Below are 25,049 nucleotides of genomic sequence, written 5' to 3'. Positions count from 1 at the left end.
TTACAGAAATATTTTATTGCAGGTAAAAAAAACGTAAAACCTTTTGTATTAGTCAGAGGGACAGAGGTAGTGAGAGTTGAAGTCTTTTCAATATTAACCAATTTAGTCTTAAAATTTGAAACAAAAAAAAAATAAATAAAAAAAAAAATAAAAGCACACAGAATATCATTCTGAAGTCTTAGTGTTATGTTAAGCAAGGTCGAAAACATTTTAAATTAATGCAAAATAAAATTCTTCGTCCAATCCAAACTTTATTTTGCAATAATTTTAGCGATATAAGAGTAATGGAATTCAATTTCTCTGATTTTCTCACGAACTGAAAAAATAAAGAAGTAAAATTTATTCTACAACCAACGATAACCACGATACTCTATTCTCACTTTTTGCTCGTAGCGATTGTTTTATTCACTTTTTTGACTTTGTACTGCGCCCAGCGTCTTTTCCAATGTTAACTAAACATTAAGAATTTTTTTGGTGTCAATTGAAGCAATCGTCTCGTCATAAATCAATAATAAAGTTAGTGCTCTTTGACGAGTGGCAGCCTGCCACAAGCTGAGTGTGGTGAAGGTGTGCCGGAAGTGGCTCGAAGCCGTACAAAGAGCGTCAAAGTATGCGTGCGTGCAGATATTTAGTGAATAACATGGATAAACGATTTGCCATTACAAATTTTGTGTAATTCTTCCTTCTTAATTCACTGGTACTATTTATTTTATCGTATCAATGTAGGAGTGCATCGTAATAAGCATCAAAATGGAAGAAAAAATTACATCAAACACGTGTTAATAGATTGTTTTTCCCTTTTATTTCCTGAGTCCATGCATTTTTCTATAGGTAAGAAAGGAGATACATACAAATAAGTTGCACCATATAGCAATTACATGGAAAAATAATGTAGAAATACATTTTCGCACACTTTCATACACTATTTTATTACTGAGTAATGAATTAAATTTCTAAAAATCTCTGGTGGCAAAGCGCACGAATACTTCAACGCTTTTTGTGCTGCTTCGAGCCGCTTCAGGTACCGTTGGCGTGTTCTACTTGTGGTGGGCTGCTGCGCGCCGAAGTGCACTAACTTTATTATTCATGTGTGACAAGACGGATGCTCTCATTGAACAAGGAAAAAACTCCTAATCTTTATTTAATATTGGAAAAGACACTGAGCACGGTACGATGTCAAAAAACTAAATAGAACAGCCTACAAGAAATAAAGTGAAAATAGCGTATATCTGCTTCTGGTGGTCATAGAATGAACTTTCTTCTTTGAATTCATAAAAAAATTAGCACCATCTAACACACTTATTTTCAGATCACTGAAATAGATATTGATGAAAATAGGATTTTTTTAAATAACTATTTTATTTATTTGTTTGAAAATTTAAATTTTTGATGGATCACAGATATTGTCATTCAGTTTTATTCTTTTCAACTGCTATTTTGTGACATTTTCATTTTTTAGCTTTTTTTGTCTTCATTGCTTGGTTAAACAATAAAAAAAAATTTATAATCTTTCTAGAGTCCTTATACGTATGTAAAATCATAGCCTAAACAACTTTTCGAGGTATTTAATACTAACAAAAAAAAAACAAAAAAATTTTAATGTGCATTTAAAAACCATATTTTTGACCTCACACAATGTCAAGACTGTATAATAATATTTTGTGTATTTTCTAACAAATTTTAACACCAAAATCATTAATATGGAAAAAACAGAAAAAATTTCGACTTTTGGCAATTATTTGGCGTCTGGTGCCCTGTCTACATGTACAACCTTTGAAAACGAGCCACCCAATAGAAAAAGAAAGTATCTTATTTTCGTGATAAAGAAATTTGACGTATTATAAATGATAGTATGGTAGAATCTGTTCTCTTTTCAATGAATAATCTCTATACTGTAATACGACAGAATAATAACTAATAATTAAAAAATAATCGGAGGAATCTTTTTGTCTTAGAGGTACAACTAAGGTTTTTTACAAAAATCATAACGGTTCATCGTCATACGGTTAATAATGGCATCTAAGTAACATCAGAAAGTTATGCTATGTAGACTAAAGATATGAAGTGTTTTTAAGACAATATGTGTAATTGATTGATTTAAACAAGTTGTTTTTATTACGTAGCTTTGAATTAAATAAAGTTCTTACTGTATGCTGTATTTTCTATGAAACGAAAAGCTATGAATACATAAATACTTTCTCTACTGTTATAATGACTTTTAAATTGAAATTATTATTTACAAACATATATAACTGTATGTCTATTTTTTGTCATAGAGTTCAGCAATACAACATGAAACAACAGAAGCCAAAGCATATGCAAATGTTTCCAGGCAAAAGTTCGAGAAAGAAAGAAAAATTGGACATCGAAGAGTGGGAGTGGGGGGGGAAATCACTTACAAAAAGGTATGTGCAGGTACATGCAGGCGTGTGCACACGTGCATTCGCATTTGAAAATCTTACTTTTTATCGCTTTAAAAATACTTTAGACTTGGTGATGATTTTACAATAATTTCTGTCCCTCTTTCTTTGCCTCTATTGTTCAAACATGCATCATTATTTATAACGATTGATATAATGCTTATAAGAATGAATGAACATTATTAACAAACAGGGTAAGAAAAGGAATCAAAAACCTATCGATGAAAGTTATTAAAAACATGTTAAAAACTATAAATCAAGTAAGCGGAAAAATGAGAATTACATTAAAAATTACACAAAGGAACGCAAAAGACATTTGTTTTTAATTTTTTTTTTTTTTAGTGGTTAGTGTTTTTTGAAAACTTAGTATTGTAGTAACATAAAAAGTTTAAAATTTAACAAAATCTTAGCAATACTTTCTAGAAAGTTTATTGAACAAATTTATCGTGAAGAATACTAGTAATGGCTTTTTGTTATGTCAACGTATAGATCCAAACGACACAAATTATGGGATCCATTCAATTGGGTATTCAACTTGCAATCGGCGGTCTCGCAAGCAAGCCTGAAAGAGATCTGTTAATGCAAGATTTTATGACAGTGGAAACGACAAATTTTCCAAGCATTGGATCAAATCATACGCCTGCGCATCACTATTCAGAATTTAAGTTCAAAAACTATGCGCCTATTGCATTTCGTTACTTTCGAGACCTGTTTGGAATCCAACCAGACGACTTTTTGGTTAGCTTAGAGACAAATAATTTACATTAAGTAATAAACTTTCGCTGTATGCAAGTTGTTGAATAGGCACTGAACATAACTGTAACTTTTTATTTTATGGAAACGCCCTGTGTTATGGCTAATAACGACTGTTTTCGTGAAATAAGAGTATTACCAACCTTGCTTATAGCGAATTGTGTTTACCCACGTAATATATTAATTGAAAATTACAGATGTCAATGTGCAGTGCACCTTTACGGGAACTATCCAATCCTGGTGCTAGTGGTAGCATTTTTTATTTAACAGATAATGATGAATTTATTGTTAAAACAGTTCAGCACAAGGAAGGAGAATTTTTACAAAAATTACTAGCTGGTTATTACTTGGTAACTTATTGTGTGCCTATCATTCATTTTAGTCTGAAATTACTAATTATTACTTCTTATCAGTAAATATTTTTGTAATCTTAGAATCTTAACCAAAATCCTAGAACCTTGCTACCAAAATTCTTTGGACTGTACTGTTATCAGTGTAATAGTAAAAATGTCCGTCTTGTTGTTATGAATAATCTGCTACCGTCATTTGTCAAACTTCATCAAAAATATGACCTGAAAGGATCAACATACAAAAGAAAAGTATACTTTTCTCTGAGTTATTTGCGTATGTTAAGTTACTTTTCATATTCAAAATACTTCTATTAATTATCTAGGCATCTAAAGTAGAGAAAGAAAAGCATTCACCAACATACAAAGATTTAGATTTTATGGAACATCACCCGGAAGGTATTTTCTTAGAATTAGACACACATACTGCACTTATAAAAACTATTCAGCGAGATTGCAGAGTTTTGGAAAGTTTTAAAATCATGGATTACTCATTATTGCTTGGAATTCATAACCTTGATCTAGCCACGAAAGAGAAAGCTGTAAGCAAATTTTTTTTAATTTTGATATGCAATTATTTTGAAACTCAATTATCTCTCTGTTTCTCGCTGACGATAGGAATATAGATTGTCAACAAGTGGTAAAGAAGAAATTGGAGAAACTAGTGCTCATAGTGGTGATTGGAATAAAGAGAGAGAAAGTAGAGATGGCATGGTTTCTCTCAATAGATCACGTAGTATCAATCGGCAGAGGTTAGTTGCTCATAGCACAGCCATGGAAAGCATTCAAGCTGAAAGTGAACCCATTGACGAAGATGATGATGTACCGTAAGTCTCATTAATTTTTTTTTGTTTATTTGATAAATTTGTTCTTTCACCTTGAGAAGTACAAAAAAATCTTTTTGCTCAAAATATTGTACAACAAAAAGTACCATAGTACTACATTACAATAAAAAGAATATGTTATTTGTGTCTTAAAACCGCAAAGTTTGCTGTAGCAAGAAAAAAAGTGGCTTGAAAATTTTTTAACTGTATCTTATTTAATGTATAACGTAGAATTAGTGCACAATTGCTTTATTTTTCATTCTTTTTTTACCCAAATATAAAAAATTAAGCTCTGTACTAAGCTAGAGTATTTAAAAATCTTACTAACTTCACATCTTTTTGGAATGTCTTAAACTTTAAAATAATTTTTTAAGCAATATCTCTGTTTATACAACTTATGAAACAACATAAAATTTCTACTTAGTGTAAAATATCCAGTTATCTACTACTTGATAGTGGTATTAAAGACATAAATGATAAAAAACAGACGATTGTGCCATGCATGACACCGCAGAAGTGAGAGCTTCGAGGGGTATTAAATGTATTCATACTGCATGAAAGTGCTAAAAAAGAATAAGTGAGTCAGAGGGGTTTACAGTTGTATGGATGAATTTCAAATATTAAAATTAATCATTTTGATCATCACGTGTTACTGTTTTGCACAGAGTCGATGGTGAGAATTTTTAATATATTTTTTAACTCAACAGATGAATTATAATTTTATGAAAGATTACTTGCTGAAGTAAGCACATAGATTTTAACTAATTGAATGATAGTGCTCTAGTAACTGTAAAATTAAAAGAAATCTCAGTAAAAATTATGTTTCATAAGAACTCAGAAAAAACGTTTTTAGAAAAGAAGCATTTCTTAATAGTATTGATGTCTCAAAAATAAATTGTATTTTTTAATTAAAATTACTTATATGTATATAATTTTTTTTTCTTTTTTTTTTTAATTACCCGAAATTTCTTGCACCTTGAATGATAGATAAAATCATACATTCTAGATCTCTGAGCTCTTAAAGTAAGTTATTTTCGTAAAAATTGAACGTATAATCTACATAATGACTTATGAAATAAATTAATATAAAACTGTTATGCTAAAATATATATATGAAACAAATTTTATCTTATTATCCTTTTACTGGCGTTATAGACATTTTATAATTTACCGTACACTTACATGAAGTTGCAATTTTACATTTAAAAACATTATAATTAGAAAAAGCCGTAGTTATTCGTAACAAAATTAAGGCCACAGCAGTTTGTTATTATATTTAATACTATATACCATGTTTAAGTTAACAAGTATTGTAAGTTTTTGTCAATAAAAAAATGGAGTGTACTAAAAAAAGTATTGTAGAAATGGGGACATGCATACTGACATATCAGAAACGTCTAAAAAAGGTTAAAAAATGAAATTAGACCTAAACTTATGTGTGGCTCATACAAAATAGAGTAATTGCAGAAGATCACGATTCGAAAAATAGTGTTAGTAATAATGTCTAAGAAAAATAGAAATGTGCTCATACTGATAGTTTTGCACTCAAATACATATTTCAAGCGATTATAATTCATAGCGATTTAAAATGATGTGTAAAAAGAAGGAAACACGGAGATGAATAAAACTTGATGTTTTGTATGTGAAGTGATCAATTGAGAATTAAATAATTCTAGAAAACCTTAGTGATAATTAACATAATTATTAACAATGTTATGTGAATAAGTACCTTAACGACTTATGCTAATTTTTTTCCAAATTTAATCAAAATTAATTTTTGAACAACATTTTCATCATCGTTATTAAATTTTTTACAAAAATTTTTGAAAGATATTTTTCAAGTAAAAAATTTTAAACTAAGTGTCTAAGAGTAAACCCCAAAATAATACAGACAACGATAGATAAAAAAAAGTATACGTAGGTAAGTATGTGACTATGCCCATGATACGTAACCCCACGAGTGTAGGGTTACTCCACCGATATCCGTGGTATATAGTCATTTTTTGGCTACATTTTTTTGGCGTTCTCTTTTTTACTTCCATTCTTTTCTGACAAAATGAAAAAAAAAGAAATGTCGTTGGATATAAATTTTTGACAATATTTAACATCTACAATCTGTTGGTTAAATATCAACTATATAATAATATAGTGTAATATTGGACACGTGAAAAACGAACGTCTGATTGCTCATGATTCATTGAAATATTCGTGACTATCGCCCCCCCCCCCGTCTCGGCTACGTCTAAGACTCACTAAATAAAACACCGTAGTGTGTTGACATGTAATGTGAAAAATTTTCAGTTCAAAATTTTACATCTGTTCCTGACACTTTTCAGAAAAAATATTTTCTTATTAAAGACATATTTGTTCGTAATCCATACAGTTTATTTGGTCGAAAGTAAAAAAAATGTAACAATGCTGAAAAATACCGTGCGTTCCTGCCACAAAATAAGTTGATTGGCAGTTTCTCCCGTTTAATCTACGGAAAGGGCTGTCTTTTGGGCCTTGAAGATTTAAAACTCAAAAAAAATGTAACATTGGAGAAAAATTTTTCCCTTATCTCACAACTTTACTACCAAAGCAACAAAGTCCTAGAGCTTAATCTCTACAATTTTTATCGCCACAAAAATACAAATACATATTCTACCTATTTGAATATCTGAACAATTTAAGAGATGACTGTAAGGGTACAATAAAAAACTGATCCCTCACGCAATAGATTCTTTATTTACCGATTTTGATGCTGCTGTTTTAATCTAGATAAGTGTTCTGCGTCAGTTTCTTGACGCCTAAAATGGTATTCATGAGATGCATTTGAAGTTTTCCTTCTAATTCTCCCTCTTGCGACTTTTGGCACGGTTAAGACTTTTCTGAGCCATAAAACTCTTTCTTGACTGAAGTTTCTAGCAAACTTAACTGCCTGAGTACCTCAGGGTGATCTCTGGCCTGTTATTGTAGTACCACACTGATCGGGAAAAGAACTATAACGTTTGAAACTTTAAAGCTAGTTGTACAGCTTTTTCTCAACGTTGATGTCTAAGGCACCTTCTTTTTTTGTGGAACTCAGTCGTTTTAGTGATCTAAGGTGGGGAGATTGGTTCGTGATGCTTGCCAGTTGAAGACTGTCCCGTTTGCTCAAGTTTATTTTATAGTTGTTAGGTTCTCCTAGCGCAGACCTTGGAGAGAATCTGTGATTCCTGGTTGAATGTTTACAAAGTCAAGAGAGTCATGTAATGTAGAGTCGTTAGTGGCCGGGGTTCCCAGCCTTGCGACGAACAACTCAGCTCGTGACGTCTGCCAGTAAATGACTGACTTGGTTTAATAGTAACCGGCTTTATATAGTCTTTTATTTGACGAATCGTTGCCGAAAATGGAAGTAAAAATGTATTTGTTGGCAAAATAGTTTGATCTTAGGTGGTCCTTAAAAAAACCGATGAAATTGATGGTTAAGTAGGGAATGTCAATAGTTAAAGTGGCCCTGAAAAAGGCCGGTGGGGAAACTTCCAGCTATTTCTTATTATTATTCTTGATGATGAAGAACTGGGTGCGGATAGCTTAACTCTCACCCTCAAAGTCTCTGTGTACGGAGACCATGATAGAGGAAGGTACTCCGCTGACCAAGGAATATCTCGTCTTTGGGTCATTCTCCGGATAACCAACCGTTCATCGTTAGTTAGGAAAGTGGGCCTGGAGAATAACTTCTTTGTGGGTACGCTGTTGGGACGTCCAATGAGAAGGAAGCCGTTGTGGCTGCCCGTACTACTCACGGCTATCTTTCCTGGCTTGCATTTGCCGGAAAAAATTCTCAAATGGCACCAGGACGGATGCTTAAACGGTCATAAAACTCTAAAGCCTCGAAACAGGTTGTGCTCTGGCTAAACACGTCTCCTGGTATTTCGCCGGAAACGTTATCGTTTAGAAAATTTTTTTTATTGGTGACACTCGTCAATCCTGGTGATTCAGTGTAGAGTTATACGTAGGTGGCTTGTCTTTTGGAGAAGAGTGTCGTCGATAGCTGGGATACCCATTGGCACAACTAACATCTGTATTCTTGATGTACTGCCGGTAGACGACTATTGAAATCTCTGAGACGCTCCGGCCTATTATAACCACACTTATTCAATTATATTGCAGGTAGCTTCGATTTTATGTCCACACCATCTAGCGGATCCTACTGAACTGACGTGAAAAGCTATCGTAGTTTTGGAAACTTTTGAGCTTATGTATTGCTATTTTTATTAATTTTTCTAAAATAAAACCATACTTAAACCATCTTGGAAGTGTCAATAATCAGTATGCAAAATTTCAGCCAGATCGGTTGAGTAGTTTTCGTGGTTACTGATTACAACGGCTTTAGTGACTTTGCTTTAAATATTAGTAAGAGTGAGCGACTTCTTCATTTGTTCATGCAAATTTTGGCATTTATTTTACGCATCATTAATTTTATTGCAACTGATTTATTTTTAAACAATTTTTTAACAAACAATTTCGAGTCATCTTGATTGAACCAATTCAATAATGGTTGCTACAGTAACAAAAGAAGGTTGCCGTTGATATTTGACTATTCCAAAAAGTGGCAATCTAGAAAATTTAATACCGGAATACGGGTCAGCCCTTTCTCCAAGACCACCCCTTGTTCTGTGCCAGCTCTATCCGTTTTACTTGGGGGAAGAGAGATTTACAACAACAGCTGCTTCACTGCTGTAAAATGTGTGTGTGGGAGGGAGGGGAGAACGATACCACAAAGAAACTGTTTGAAGAAACGTTCACAGTGATACCTCAATTTTTAAGTACAGCTACAAGTGTTAGTCATCAGGTATAATTAAAGAAGTATCAAACGACAGTAAGTGACAATGATTTTTGAGTGCTCTTCAAAGTCCATAAGATAAGATGTTTTTTATTGTGTATATATGCTCTTTGACTTATCTTTAATAAACATCAGAAGACCGGTTGTTTCTAGTAACGGCTACCTATTGACTTCTACTTTAAGAGTGAAAATACAAGGTGTTTTTTTTTCTTTGCTGACCTGTGAGATATAATCATTAACCTTTAATTATTTTTGGTCAACTACTTGCTACTTTAAAGTTAGTTAATGATAGTTCTCAATGTTGTATGCTATCACGTGTAATGAAAACGATTTAATTTATAAAACCAGTAGTTAGTAGGTGCTTGAATTATTAAGTTATACTTCTTTGGCAGATAATATATAAATGTAGATATACATTTTCCAAAATAATATATGAAATAACTCACTGCCATGTATTAAAGGTGATGCAATTAACCTTAGAATTTATCATATATAAAAGTAAGATGTGGTATTACTAAATGTTTTCATATTTGATAAGTGAAAAATCATGAAGAATAATTTATATTTATATTATTATATTAATATATTTAAAATAACTTTCTTGGCTAATAACATTTTTAACGGGGTGCTTTTATTTGTCTTCTACACTCACTCGCTCATACACTCATTTTTAGTCGGATAGATAACACTTATGATATGTATTTAAAAGAACGGCTGAAAATTAAAAAAAAAAAAACTACAGTTATTAACAAATGCTTGTTCAATTATATGAAATGACTGATTAACATATTGTTGATGAAATATATTGTGAACATAGTAATTACTATGCACAATAAACGAATTTGGATAGCACGAACTGGTATGTTTTTTATGTGATTCAGAGAAAGAAAATCCTTATTAAATATGTAACTGAATGAAATAATTACGTAAAATTGCATTTATAAAAAAATGATAGTGATGATGTAGAAAACTCCCGATTTTTTCAACATGATGGAATACCTTTAAATCAACATACTAAATTTTCGAATAAAACTACAAGTTGGTTTTTATACCAAAATCATATACAAGAAGTTGAATATGCTTGAAAAGGTAAGTATAGGTTTATATATATGGACCAAACAGTTGCCACCGTTGCTGTATGTTTGTGCTACCCTCACCTCTCTAAACTTTCTCTCCACAAACTGTGAGAAATGTCCTTAAATCATAAAATGACCGTAGTTGCTTATAAGAAAAATGATGAAAAAATTAGGTGCAATAAAAATCAATTATGTATTAATAGTACCTTAAGGAAATAAGCTATTAAACGAAAAATAAATGTAAAACTACTTAAAATACTTTGAAGAAAACAAATTAAATAAACAATTATTCATTTATTTAAAAATTGACCAATTAACAAAAATATAATATTCATTGAAATATGGAGTAGCTGTTACCAAAAAACATTTTTGAAATTCAACAATTTTACACTATAAGATAACACTTAAAAAAATTAAAAGTGCCCTACCCCAGATATAGTGCACATTAAGTGAATATCGTGCTCAGCTGGTGTGAAAGAGGTCGTAAGCTTAAGCTTGGGGAAAAAAACGTTTTTTCTTTTAAACAGTAAAAAAACCAAAATTAAGAATGAACTTTTGTTGCTTTTCTCTCAGTCCAAAGACTAAAAACAAGGATGGAAATTTACTTCCGTAACATATTTTTAGAAAATTCTTAAACCTTCAATGTGTTTCCGTGCAAAATGCGCCCATGTAAGTAAAACTTAAAAAATCTTTAAAAAATATATTATAAAACACATTTAATTTTGTGTTCAGTCGTGTGTGCATGTGTACGAAGATGAAACTTATACATTAATACTAGTGGGGCTATGTTTCTCTACCTAGTCAACATCTAATGCTTAAAGTATAATTTTTTTTAGAATAAGTGTTACAATGTTACCTTACAAAGCCTTGAAAGAATATGTAATTCATTGTTGAGAAGGCAAAAAAATATAATAAATTAAATCTTAGCAGATTAGAGGCCTATGGTATTTGTGGAAAGTACTCGAGAAAAAAAGTTCTACATAGGGAGCTAAGGAAAATTGTGTATCTCCTCCTATGAAAAAAAGGACTGATTATGGCAAATAAAGGCTGTGAAGCTCACATAGAAAAAAGGATCTGCCTTTGACCTCTCTTTTTTCGAGTGACCTTTAGTGCCAAGGGCCCCCTGCTTGAAATAAGTAGTCTACCGTTTGTACGTTAATGAACATTCCTATAACTTTTTTGTTAAGTAAGCACACCTTAAATATTTTAACCCTAGTAAACATGTTGTGAATAAGTCAAATTATGTTACAATACATTAATGTGCATGCTGCCTTATTGTATGTAATACATAAAAATAAATTTCAGTGAACTATATCTGTTCAAGTTTAAAGTCCAAACTTCTATAAGTAAAGGGTGGAACTCGTAGATTTGTTCTACAAACAAATAAATTCAATTTTTGTTCGTCAGGAACCAGCCGTCGAATCAAAGGCCTTAATGGCTTTTACTTACGGTATATTTTTCTTTTAAATCCTTGACTCGGCGTTGTGGTGTTAGGTTTCACCGAGCGATATGTATAGAGTGCCGAGCTGGCCTTGACCTACTGTTGAAGTTTATGTCTTATGTCATACGGTAATAGCGTATTTTATTAGTCTTTTTACCTCACGTCCTTGTAAAGTTCTTTGTCATACGTTGTCTATTTAATTTTTCCTCGATATTCGATTTATTCATGAAGGTAAGAATTATATGTCAATCGATTAGAATGTTGGATCTTGAAATGTTTCATATAATTTAGTAATAGGAATGTTTTTAAATTAAGAAAATTAATTTAATCAAAAACCAACAAGTTACAATTAATCTAATGGTTTAATAATTTAGAAAAGCCAGAAATAGTTAATTTTACAAACAGTATAAGTAATAAAGTCTCAGATTCGCATTTACAATGTTTATACAATTTATAGTTTCTTTAACTTAGCTTACTTCTATGATCGTTGGTTAGCCGCTGCTTGCGCATACGCAGTCGCAAGATCTTACATGGTTGACCACAACGATGTTCCTAACCCTACACGAGAGTACTCGTGGCAATGACAAAAATTAGGCTTCTGCTTTTAACGTCAGAACCCAAGTTGACGGTCCTTTTTTTTCTTGTTTCTCCTTAATTCACGTTTTAGGCGAGTTTACAGTGGCCTAGTTTGCTCGAGCTTTTCTCACATAGCTTAGTCACCGAACCAAGTCTGATATTTGCTTGAAATGCATGCTTTTAACACGTAGCTTAATCACCAAACTAAGTCTTACATCCGCATAATAGACGCAACAGAACTCACTCTCCAACCTTTATAGTTGCTTTATAGCACTTGATGAAAGAGAAAAGGCGAATATTGTTATGTACGAAGAATTTTTATACTCTTGCGTTTAAGGAGGACGTGTCAAGTTGGGAATCCGAACGACCAATCAGAGCTTAACCTAATTACTGTCGATTGACGCGAGCACAGTCGTGGTGTTATAATAAACGCAGTAATTAATGGTTAAAACTACTGATCCCTCAGATTTTCTATTAGGCACAAGTTGTTGTCGAAATTGTGTATGAAATTTCTTGTGGACATACGCAGTAAAGAATATTGAAATTATTGATTATTCACATTCTTGGGTGTACCACTGCGAATTGATGTCGTAAGATGAGCGCTTTATAAGATTGTTGTAGGTTGCACGCGTAGTTCAATTTTTGCGACGGTAGCTTGTTTCAAAAGAAGTAAGTTACATGTCATGCGATTGTCATATGATGTTTTTAGATTGCTAAACTTTAACTTTTTATAATTTAAAAATGAATCTCTGTATTTCAAAGTAATAAATATTAAGTACGATTTAGGGGGTGTCACAAATGTATCATATCTGGCTTTACAATTTCTTAAATATGTTCAATTCTTTAGGATAGTAATCAATTTTAAAAGATATAATTGAACTGAATTGAATTAGTATTTTAAATTATTTCTTGTAGTTACAATTTAATTTTTACATCTTAAATGGTACAAGTAGTGAGTTTCTTAGAGTAAGTTTAAGTTACTGGTGTCGTCCCTCACAGTTGTAGTTCTTATTTACTGGTACAAATAAGTGGACAGTAATAACAACAATACTTGTATGATTATGAATGCACGCTGAGAGTGTGTTTACATCAGCATAACTAAGCAACAATAAGTAGATTGTGATACTGGCGCCCGCTAAGAAATTTGCTATTAGTAGTGTTTTTTACATACCATCAATTCTTGTAGTCAAAATAAAATATAAGGCATTCACTTTGGATTGCCGCAAATCGTAAGGTCTTTAAGGGGTATTTATTCCTGAGCTACATATGCATAAGACTACACCTAGCCACTTCTTTTTGCAGCTAGTTGCTGTCTCCTTTGATTGGGTAACGCTTGCTGCTGCTAGCTGTCACCAGCGGTAGCTCTATTTGTTTACTATAAACTATTCATAAAAATAACATGGTTTCAAATATATTTCAGAGGGGTAACAAAAAAAATAAAGAAACACTTTATTAGTTTAAAATAAACGAACCTGTAAATTTCTCCCTCATATAGGAAGGTGAGGATAGATTAGTTACTCGTTTACCAAATATAGTGGGAGGAGGCTCTAGAAGGTTACAAAAATGTTGCAGGGGCACTAACTCACAGGAACAGAATTCTTATTGGCTTAAAATAACAGACAAATTAACGGAACTTTTCCTTATTTTGCTGCGATGGTTGGGAGGGGGGGCAGCTAGGGGGTTGAGGAGAGCTCTTCAAATGTTGTAGGGTGACAGTGTGGGCTTGGTAGGCTTTAGATATCATTTTAATTAGTTCAAATAGAATAGATAGAAACAAAACTATCCCTTGTTTTGCGAGGATGCAAGGAAAAAAATTCAAAGTTTCTCTTCTTAATTGAACCAAACAATAAATATCCTACAAAAATAAAGACTCCCTTGCCCCCTCTTAGGCTCCCTTCCATTCCAAGTGGCCTCTCTCCAATCCTCTAATGCCCTTTATAGTACTTGTTAAAAGCAAATTAAAAATCATAATTTAGGGCTAGATAAAAATACCAAATGGTACTTAGTGCAATTATTGTTTAAGTAATTACTTAATTAACATTTTACGTTTATGTTGATCCAGAAATTTATATAAGTGTTAACAATTTTTGATTTCAAAACGATTATACATCTACATTTTTCTCTTACGGGTTTATTGTACTGATGATTTTCATTGTTATGTTTTCTTAAAAAGTTAGTTTTGTAGTTTTGAAGGCGATCTATATTTACAATTTGATTTAAATGTTTATTTTTTGCATACGGATTTAGTTTTATTATTCATGTTAGTATTTCAATACTTTGCTTAAACAACATTGAGTTCGATTTGAAACGTTTTTCTACAGAAGTGAAATCGTCATGAATACATTTATACATATATTTAACTGTAAAAATCATTATCAAAATTGATCACAATAGATTTAGATGTCATGCAACAAAGTGGACCTTGACTCTGTAAACTATTAATAGCTTTTTCTTTACTCACAAAATTTGCACTTAATGATACAAAAAAGAAAAAATTATTATAATATAGAATAAAATATGTACAGGTATCACCGATCAGCAATAACTGCATTTATTTATTACTGTACAGGCTTAAAGCATGTAAATTATTTTACTATTTGTGACACAGCCAGTTTTTGGTTTTTCATTAAAAATTTTAATGTTGATAATAACGTGCGTAGCGTGCAGGGAGGCAAAGCCTCACTTGTATATATGCAGTGAGAAGGCTGTGAGAGAGTTCAGTGGAATGCCAAACCCATTTAACTATTTCATATAGAAAGGTGTATATATATATATATATATACATTTCTTGCTATATTATATAGTCGTAAGAGTTGGAGCGAGGTTTTGCTCCCCCCCCCGCTCTCCCTCAGCTCCCCCGAAATAAGGTAGTTATTCTTTTATTTTCTAGCATTTTTCAAGTAATCCTACTTTTTTGCTAGCTCCCCCCCGCTTCCCCCAGCTCCCCTCCCCACTCCTCCCCAGCTCCCCCCCAGCTTCCCCATATATAATGTAAATATATTCGTAAAGCCTTATATATTAACTGTTACAAGTGGTCTAATTTTCACGTATGATTTTATTTGACCATAACAAGAAATTTTGTTACAATTATCTTACTTACAATGTTCATTTTTAATACATACTCTAAAATGTCTTTATAGGTGCTCTGCTCTTACATAACCTTTTCCACAATTTTGACAAATATTTTTTTTTAACGTTTTTTTCATGACTTTTTAAACGTCTCTGTAAGTAATAATTTCTTTTGAAACTTTTTTCGCATTTAATACACTTAAAACTTTCTTCAATGTTTTAGTATTCCTTTGTGTGACGCAAATAGTTTTTTTTGTCTTATATTATAATGCTACACAGATGACATGCAAAAAATTTTTTTTTTGTGAATTTTTTCGTGCAATAATAGACGCTCTTGATTTGAAAATTTTGAGTTACATTTGTCACACTGATAAAATTTTGCATCCATGATGGTGTATCTGAAAAAATATTTCAAAAAACGGATTGTTGATGATTACATAAATCTGGGTACTAGACGGTACTGAAATTTGCTTTTTTAATTAAAGAGAAAATTTGCAAAAAAGTTAAAAAATAGTAATGAACTATGAAATAGTTTTTTTGTTACTCTACAATTTCATTCCAAACAATATATTTAATTTCAAATTTGTTTTCTGATTCAATCTGGATAAAAATTTTTTTGGGTTTCTACATCTAGACAATGCAACATCTCATTGCCCATGAAAAAGTAATGGTTTTCTAAGGTATAATCCTAAGGCATCAAAACTTTGACCTTGAGATATATTGATAGTCATAGAAACAACTAAGGTAAATGGAAATTGTTTTCTGTACAATATAAATGGTAGTAAAGAAAAATTGTTTGTTGGTAGTGTTATTCTTGGAATAAAGACATTATTTCCTTTTTTTTTCACCTGTAATTATTTCAGCTTCGATGTTGTATTTAAATAATTTTGTAATTCGTTATCTTGTACCATTGCAAAGTCCTTCAGATATGTTTAAGTTTCGTATCAACATAACAATAGCGTTAATTTTCAAATTCAATCCATGTGGAGGAAGACCTTCTTTAATACTATTTAAATATTCTGTAGGAAAATTAATATAAATATTATTGTTTGATTCATCTACTCCTTTGTGAGTTGCTTTATCAATACTATAGTACGTTACTAATGTTCCTACCATATTATTTAAAATTTTTTTGTTTAAAAAATGAGTGTATTCATTGTAAGATGTTAATATAGCTTTACTTATAAAAGAATCATTATCATTATTAAAAATTTTAGAACATACATCATTTGTTGTCCATGTCTGAGGAATTATAAAAGTTTTAATTTTGCCTTCTCCTATATCCAGTAGCAATGAAGAAAATTTTCTATCAATTGAACGTATATGATTTTTTAAATAAAAAATATTAAATAAAGGCCAAAAATTAGAAAATTTCATGGTTTCTTGAACAATAGTAATTTTGCTTCCGTTTCTTACTACATGGAGAATTTGATGAAAGTCTCCACCTAAAATTATTATTTTATTTCCAAAAGGTTTATTACTACTAGATAAATCTTTCAAAGTCCTATCAACGATTTCTAACGCTTTTTTTGGTATCATAGAAGCTTCATCCCAAATAATTACTTCTTTATTACGTGATTTTTGTTTATCAGGCTTAATCTGGTGATAATACTCTCATGATAATTCGAAAGTGTACGTATGTTTTATATGTAATAAGAGTTTTTCAAACAAGAGCAATTATAATCGTCATATACATAAATGCTATGCGAATAAAAAACTGTGATAGAATGTAATTTCATTACAAAATAAATATTTTTCACTTTCTAAATTGTTTTTTCGATGTTTTTGAGTTTGGATGAAAATATAAATATATTTTATGAACTAATAACAGAAGTCGTAAAAAAAAACATTTAAAAAAAAATAATGATAAAAGCAGGATAGTAGTAGTAGTAATAGTAGTAGTAGTAATAGTACTAATAGTAGTAATAGTAGTATATATATATATTTATTTATTGATCAGCCTATTGGCCCAGAAAAAGGACTTGGTTTACAAAAGAAAATAAATTACTTATCTGATCCCACACATTCCATCCACATCTTACAATTAAATACTCACATGTCCCAGATAAAATCATACAAACATACCTCACAAACCCAGCTCTGTGGCTAATTTTCATCGCAATCCTCGCTAACAAAATCATACCGTCCGCTCTCTTTTTTTACATTCCTTCTCATACCTTATGAACAGTTTAATTATCTCATTTATTCCGAGCTCGCTAGTAACATATTTATTGATTATTCTTTTTATTTCCGCTCTGTTTTCATACCAATCCATACACACCTCACACCTATTTATAATACGATACAATGTACCCGAGTCTCTTTTGCATAGCATACATAACCTGTCTTCCGCTTTTAACCAATATTTATTCCTCGCATCAAAATTACCACACCTTATCTTCGCAATTATACTAATCTCACTTTCTTTCTACATCTAGTCAGGTACTTCGGTACTTCTTTGGGTATGATACTCGCGTATTTAGTATTAAATCTAGATTCCCTAATTTTACTATCCAATACCTGCCTTTCTATATCTTTCATCCTTTGACTGATTTCCGCAATAATATCCCTATCAGAGTTTAATCCTTGGTTAAAAATCATTGTGCTTAGACCTACGTAGTTACAAAATTTTTTTCTTTCCGCACTATATAAATCACACTCATTCCATTCCTCTTTCTCACTTCTACACACCTTCAATAACCTATTCTCTTCTAGACTTTGTATTTTCCGTTGAAATTTTAACGCTCTCACCCGCCACGCATCACATAGTTTATCTATGCCGGTTTCCCTATAGACTATGTATCTCGGTGTACAAAAATCCAGCCTTAATACCCATCTAAAATAATCCAGCTGTATTTTCTCCAATTCCTTTTTTTCCTCAAAACCCCAGATCTCCGCCCCATATGACATAACACTTCTAACCAGATAATTAAACAACATCTTCCTTCTCCTGAAATCATTTTTACACCTTTTTTTCCCCAGCCCTCACACTCTTTTCGCCGCAATAATCCCCTTTTTTTTAAGCTCCTCTATATGATCTTTAAAATTCGCTTCCCTATTAAAAATAAAACCTAAACATTTAACGGATTTAACCTCCTCCATCTCCTCTCCCTTGTACAGCCATTTTTCTTTCCCACTGTTCCTGCCATTATTAAACACTAGAATTTTTGTCTTTACTACGCTTAGAATCAGATCTCTGCCTTCCAAAAACCTCTTTAATACCCCCAACATATCTAACATTGCCTCCCTGTTTAATGCTAGTAGGACTAGATCGTCCGCATAAGCTAACGACCATACCCTTATTCCTCCAATAACTACCCCACCTACATTCCTATTTTTATATTCTTTTTCTAAAGCAGCTATATAAATGCAAAACAGGATCGGGCTCAGCACGCACCCCTGCCTCACACCTTTCGAACTCCAAAATTTGTCGGAGTACGTATTGTTCACTTTTACCGCAACCATCGTTTCTTCATATAGTTCTTTCACTCTTTCAATTAAACCTTTGCTTATGCCTTCCTCCTTCATCACCTTCCATAGCCTCTCTCTATTAACCGTATCAAAAGCCGCAGTTAGATCCACGAAGCTTGCAAAAACTTTTTCTTTCTTAGACCTTGCCGTTTGAACCACACGATTCAGGATATAAATGTTATCCATAGTAGACCTCCCCTTACGAAATCTGGCCTGCCCTTCCGGTAGAATTCCTTTCGCCTCCACCTCCCTCACCAGTCTACACCTCAATACTTCTGTGTACACCTTATGTGAGGTCGGCAGCAAGGAGATCCCCCTATAATTTTTTTCCTCGTTGACGTCACCTTTCTTGTAAAGCGGGACCACTACCGCCAACTTCCAATCTTCGGGCAAACCTTCTCCCGCCCATATCTTCTTTAACATAAACATCAATCTTTTGGATAATTTTGGTCCACCGTGTTTCCAGACTTCATTCGAAATATCATCGCGACCAGCTGCCTTCCTTTTTTTTAACGAATTAATCGCCATTATTACCTCCTCCTCCATTTGACTTTCAGTATCCTCTGCCTCCAATTTCCTTCTTGCTCCCACCATTCTCTCACAGCTCCCCTCAATGAGAACTCTAAAATATTCCTTCCATGCATCCATTGAAATGTCATTCTCAACAAAATTTTTCTTTTTACCAGCGCCTAAGAACTTCCACACATCTTTTTCGTGCTTGATGCTCCTAAGCTGTGCTGCTTCCATCTCCTTAAGGTTAGCTGCCTTATCTTCACACATCTTCCTCCATTCCCTTCTCTCTTTCAAATATACTACTTTTCCTACCAGATTTTTTCTCCATTTATAATACGCCTTCTTCACTTTTCTTTTCCTCTTCCTACATGCACTATCCCACCACTTTCTTTCGCCTAACCTCCATACCTTGTACTTGATCTCCTTTTTTATAACAGATCTGTCTACTATACTCTTGATTCCCTTCCAAATTTTCTGTACGGAATCCTTCTCCGTTACTATGCATTCTTCGCACAAATCTTCTGCCGCCTGCTGGAATTTCGCTGTATCTTCTTACGACCATGAACAAAATTTTTTTTTCATTTGCGCTCCGTACTCCCGCTCCGCTCTACTTTCAGCATCGTGTACTTCAAGGTAGAGGGGCAAGTGATCCGCATCCACCCTTTCCTTTATATCAAATTTATTAACCCAGTCCAAAGCAAAACAATTAACTAGCACGTAATCAATTACTGTACTTCCTCTTGGCCCTATGTATGTAAACTCACCTTCCTCATCCCCCTCATGCCACCCGTTTAAAATATAAAACCCTTTATTTTCCACTACCTCTATCAAATGCCTACCTTCATTTCCAATCCCTGAATCTTTGCTTTTCCTTCCTTTAAGTTCACCCGACTCCCCTTCCACAAAACTACCTAGCCCTCCCGTTCTGATATTAAAATCCCCCCCAATAATTACCTTCTCCCCCTCAACAAATTCATAAGCCTCTAAAAATTCGACCACCTCCTTTAGATTACCGGAATTGTACACCGACCATGCATTTACAACCTTATTATTATTTATAAAACTACTTATCACAATATTTTTTTCAACTGTTACATTCAAACCATTTCCATTTTTTAACCAATTTTTTCTAATACCTAACAAAAATCCGCCTTTCGCTCTACCCTTTTTATTTTCTCTTACCGCATCTATAGATTTCCAAATAAAGTTTTTTGACAGTTTTCTTTCTAAATTTAACCAACTTTTATTTTCTAACCATGTTTCGCATAAGCTTATAAAATCATATTTTTCAACGAAGTTCCAAAAATCTCTATCTTTATTTAAAATTCCCGCGCAGTTCCAAAAAATGAAATTTCTAGAACTTTTACAATTATTATAACCTATGACGTTCTTACATGCATTACCTTTCGTCTTTCGCACAGCGTCCAACACACTTTTTCCGGGCCCTACCGAAAAATCTCTTCCATACTCTTGGTAAACTCCGGTTGCGTCAAGTTACTTTTCTTCTTCTGCTGTCGCATTGCACCATCTTCCCCTTCCACATTCCCCCTTGTCTTCTGCTCACCGCTTTTATCGCCGTTGCCGTTACTCGCACGCTCTATTCTCACGCATACTTTCTCTGCTGCTTCTTCACCTAACCACTTAAACCATTTGTCATTTAGCCAAAAACCACCCATGCTACTTTTTATTTGATAACCTACCTCCTTTTTACTCTTTACCCACTTCCCCAGCAACTCCTGCCTCTTTCTCTCTTCATAGCTTAAATCATTCTCTATGTAAAATTTCGAGCCCCTTAGCTTATGCTTATTTTGCCAAACTAGATCCCTATCCTCCTTCTTGCTAAACCTTACTATGAACACACTTCCACTCTTTCTCACATGCTCTACATTCACATCGACATACAATTTTTCTTTTAAAAACACAATCATCCCAACTCGCCACTCACCGTGCAGAGATAAGCCTCTAAAGACTAAGTTTGCTTGTCTCGACATCTCATCCTGCCATTTGACTAATCTTTTCATCGCGCTTACTTCAAAATCTGAGAAACAGCTCCTACCGGCCAGCGATTTCCCATCGTTAGATATCGACCCTCCTGATTGTCCCGAAGCAACACTACTACTCGTTTTACTGCCTTCCCTCTTCTCCGCCCTCAATGCCTCCCCGATGCTACCTGCTTTATCGACCATTTTCTCAAAATTATTCATCGTAGCTTTGACTTTAGCCCTGAAATCCTGCCACCCATTCTCCAATTTCTCGATTCTTTCAGACAAATCAACTTCTATCGCCTTAATTTCAACTTTGTTTTTCTCACACACAACATTTTCTTGCCTCATCTTTTTCAGCTCTACCTCCATTTTTTCTATCATACTATCTCTCACTTTGTTAAACGTCTCCCGTTCTTTATTCAAACATTCTTTTAATTCACACACCTCCTCCCTCAACAATTCACAACCCCCGCATTCCAACACTTTCTCTCTCTTGTCGAATTTTACCGTTCTCGCAAAGCTATCCGTTATAGCTGGCTGCCTGTTTGTAGTCACGCTTGCTTTGTTTCGCCTCGTTTCCCCTATACCTTTCACCACCGCCTTCCCCCCCGCACACACCTCCACCGTCACACTTTTCTCTTTCGCACTGTCCTCGCTTTTCTCACCCTTCTTCTTAATGTCCATCGTCTTCTTATCAACTTTCTCACCGCTCTTCCCTGACATATTGTCTTCCGTATAGAAGAAAATCCTTTCCTATACTTTGTCTAAAACGCACACAAGCAGCCCGCGTCTTGCCGCGCCGCACGCCCTAACCTATAAAACACACACCTTCACTTTTTCGCTTAAAAATAACCGAGACGCACGGTTTCCACAAAAACTACCTGCATGATCCGATCTATTCTTATAACTCACTCAAAATCACACAGTTAACAATAATAAAGAATGCTTAAAACACACGATACAGATCGATTGCCACAGAGCTTCTCTCGGACGCAACCACTCACTCGCGCGGCCATTAACCAAGTCCCCAGTAGTAATAATAGTAATAATATCGAAATTCAAAGTGATCAGTGATCCGTTGGGGGCGAAATGTAAGAAAATAAATAAATACAAGTAAAGTGTACTTAAATTTTCTGCGTTGATTTATTGATGCGCAACGTTTCGCTGGCAATATGCGTCAGCCTCATCAGGCTACAAAATTAAAATTAAAAACACACAATGAGTGATCTGGAAGGCTCAAACACAAAAATACAATAAATTTTTTTGTAAATTGTTACCGCAGGTACGCGAGAATTTGTAAGTTTGGTTGACTTACTCGTCACCTGTCGTGCTATTGACTGACAATAAATTACAACAACAAGCCAACGCTTATATAGGCGAAGCCGCAAAGGTAGACGGTAAAGGGCGATGAACTCGATCGGGACATTTAAACTTTCGTAGTAAAAGAAGGTATGCTCTATTAAAGGAAAGCTCATTCTCCTTTCTATTAATGTTGTGTTTGTCGAGTTTGACCGATCATTTGGCACCAAAACCATCGGAGGTCATGGAGTGGTGCAAATTCAATCAAGCACGACAAGAAGCGCAAGAAAGGGTAGCCGATTTCGCAGCCAAATTAAAAAGATTGTCATTGAATTGCAACTACGAAAACTTGGCCATCGCGTGCCGAGATCAATTTGTGTGTGGGATTCACGATCATGAGACAAGAATCACATTGTTTAAAATAGAAAATTTGACTTTCGATAAAGCGCTGGTGGAAGCACAAGCAAGGGAAAGCGCTGTGCGGAACGCTTTTAGCTCATTGAAGGCTCTAGAAGGTGGAAAAGGCAGCAGCAGTAGTGTGTACAAATTAAATTGGCGTGGCAAGGAAAGTTACCGTGAAAAAAGCCAAGGACAAACGACTAACACTAACGATAATAAAGATGTGGTCAAGTGTTATTGTTGTGGGGGAGCCAATCACAAAAGCAACGATTGTAGATTCAAACAATACGAGAATAACAACTGCCATAAGAAGGGACATCTTCGAAAAATGTGTAAACAACAAACGTCGAAACTGGCTGTAAAGTGTGTCAACGAAGAAGATGCCAGCGAAGCCGAGCCACAAAACGAACAACAAAGGAGAATCCCAGAGATAAAAAAATTTTCGACGGCGAGTACATCGTCAGAGGAAAACTACTGGTTAAATAACTTTCATTTAATGCGCAAAAATAAGGGACATAAATGGCAAAATGTCAATAAAGCGGAACCGATGTTTATTAATGTGAAAATTAACGACGTAAAAGTGCGTATGGAGTTAAACACAGGCACATATTATTCAGTCATTTCTGAGAATTTTAAAAACACGTTTTTAAAAAAATTAAAATTAGAGGAATTAAATAATATGTTGTGCGGTTTTGACGATCATGCTTTTAAAATCTCGGGTGAACTAAATAATTTAAAAGTAGATTTTTTAAGCATGCAAAAGCAACTTAATTGTTTCGTGCTACCAGGCTCAGGACCACTAGGTCGCCAGTGGTTAGACACGTTTGAGTGCTGGCCACTCGAAAAATTGTTTGAGAAAATTAAAATCTATAAGCGTGTTTTTAGAATCACGAATGATAATATTAAAGATTACATCACAAGTAAATATGCGTTATTGTTCGAAAATTCACCGGGGTTGTATAACAAAATCAAAGTCAAGTTACACCAACGAGACACTGCCAAACCAATCGCGTTAAAAGCAAGGCACGTACCGCATGCACTCAAACCTTTAATTGAAACAGAGATTGAACGACTGATTAAATTAGGTAACGCGGAAAGAGTGGAAACTAGCGAGTGGGCTACGCCGATAGTCCCTATTATTAAAAGCAACGGCCAAGTGCGTACATGCGGTGACTATAAACTTACGATTAATCCCATGTTAATTATTAATAAATACCCTTTGCACCAAATGGATAACATTTTTGCAACACTTCAAGGAGGGGAATATTTTACTCAATTAGATTTGTGTCACGCATACATGCAATTCGCTGTGGATGAAGAAACGCGTAAGTTACTAACAGTCGTAACGCACACCGGGTTGCTACGATATAAAAAAATGGGAGAAGGAGTAGCGTCAGCTTCTGGCATTTTTCAGCAAAAAATTGACGAATGTTTAGCCGGCATTCCAGGCGTTAAAGCCTATTTAGACAATATATATGTAACGGGGAGAGACAATGAGGAGCATATCAAACGTTTAGAAGAAGTGTGTATGAGATTAAAAAATTGTAACTTAAGGTTAAATATTAAAAAAACTGAATTCATGAAAGAGCGCATAGAGGTTCTGGGTTTTGTCATTGATAAAAACGGTTTGCATAAGGCAAGATTTAAGATTAAACCAATGGTGGAAGCACCAACACCTTCAAATACAAAGGAAATGGCGTTTTTCTTCGGGTTAGTAAATTTTTACGTGCAATTTTTAAAGGACAGAGCGCAGAACCTCCAGCCACTCTATGATTGTGCTAGTAGCAAGACGTTCTACTGGAATGAAGAATGCGAAAAAGCATTCAATTGGGTAAAAGAAGAATTAATTTCGCCAAGAGTCCTCGCACACTGTGACCCAGAAAAAAAAATCGTTTTAGCTTGTGACGCGTCAGCGTACGGGTTATCAGCAGTACTTTCACATGTATACGCGGACGGTTGCTAACGTCCTATCGCTTATGCGTCGAAAAAAATTCCTAAGAAAGAGATGAATAGATCAGTGATTGATAAAGAGGCAAGTGCGATCGTTTTCAGATTGAAAAAATTCTATG

The 25,049-nt window shown here is 33.8% G+C and overlaps 1 protein-coding gene across 7 annotated transcripts in view; it reads left to right on the top strand.

Annotated features, from left to right (window-relative positions):
* The window catches only part of PIP5K59B (Phosphatidylinositol 4-phosphate 5-kinase 59B), a 712,665-nt gene that overhangs the window by 146,279 nt on the left and 541,337 nt on the right, over nucleotides 1–25,049 (top strand). For all 7 annotated transcript variants that reach the window (XM_089598110.1, XM_089598109.1, XM_089598112.1 and 4 more), the window contains 6 exons: nucleotides 2,277–2,405; nucleotides 2,910–3,158; nucleotides 3,371–3,523; nucleotides 3,608–3,772; nucleotides 3,847–4,062; nucleotides 4,139–4,347. In XM_089598110.1, coding sequence (XP_089454236.1) covers nucleotides 2,277–2,405; nucleotides 2,910–3,158; nucleotides 3,371–3,523; nucleotides 3,608–3,772; nucleotides 3,847–4,062; nucleotides 4,139–4,347 — 1,121 coding nt within the window. The remainder of the gene's footprint in view (nucleotides 1–2,276; nucleotides 2,406–2,909; nucleotides 3,159–3,370; nucleotides 3,524–3,607; nucleotides 3,773–3,846; nucleotides 4,063–4,138; nucleotides 4,348–25,049) is intronic.

The sequence above is a fragment of the Copidosoma floridanum genome, unplaced genomic scaffold (genome assembly GCF_036245765.1).
Source record: "Copidosoma floridanum isolate Cflo_tuat_1 unplaced genomic scaffold, Cflo_Japanese_pri ptg000005l, whole genome shotgun sequence".
Taxonomy (NCBI): domain Eukaryota; kingdom Metazoa; phylum Arthropoda; class Insecta; order Hymenoptera; family Encyrtidae; genus Copidosoma; species Copidosoma floridanum.
The sequence above is the reverse complement of the archived record's forward strand: the minus strand, read 5'-3'. Positions and strand labels throughout refer to the sequence as shown.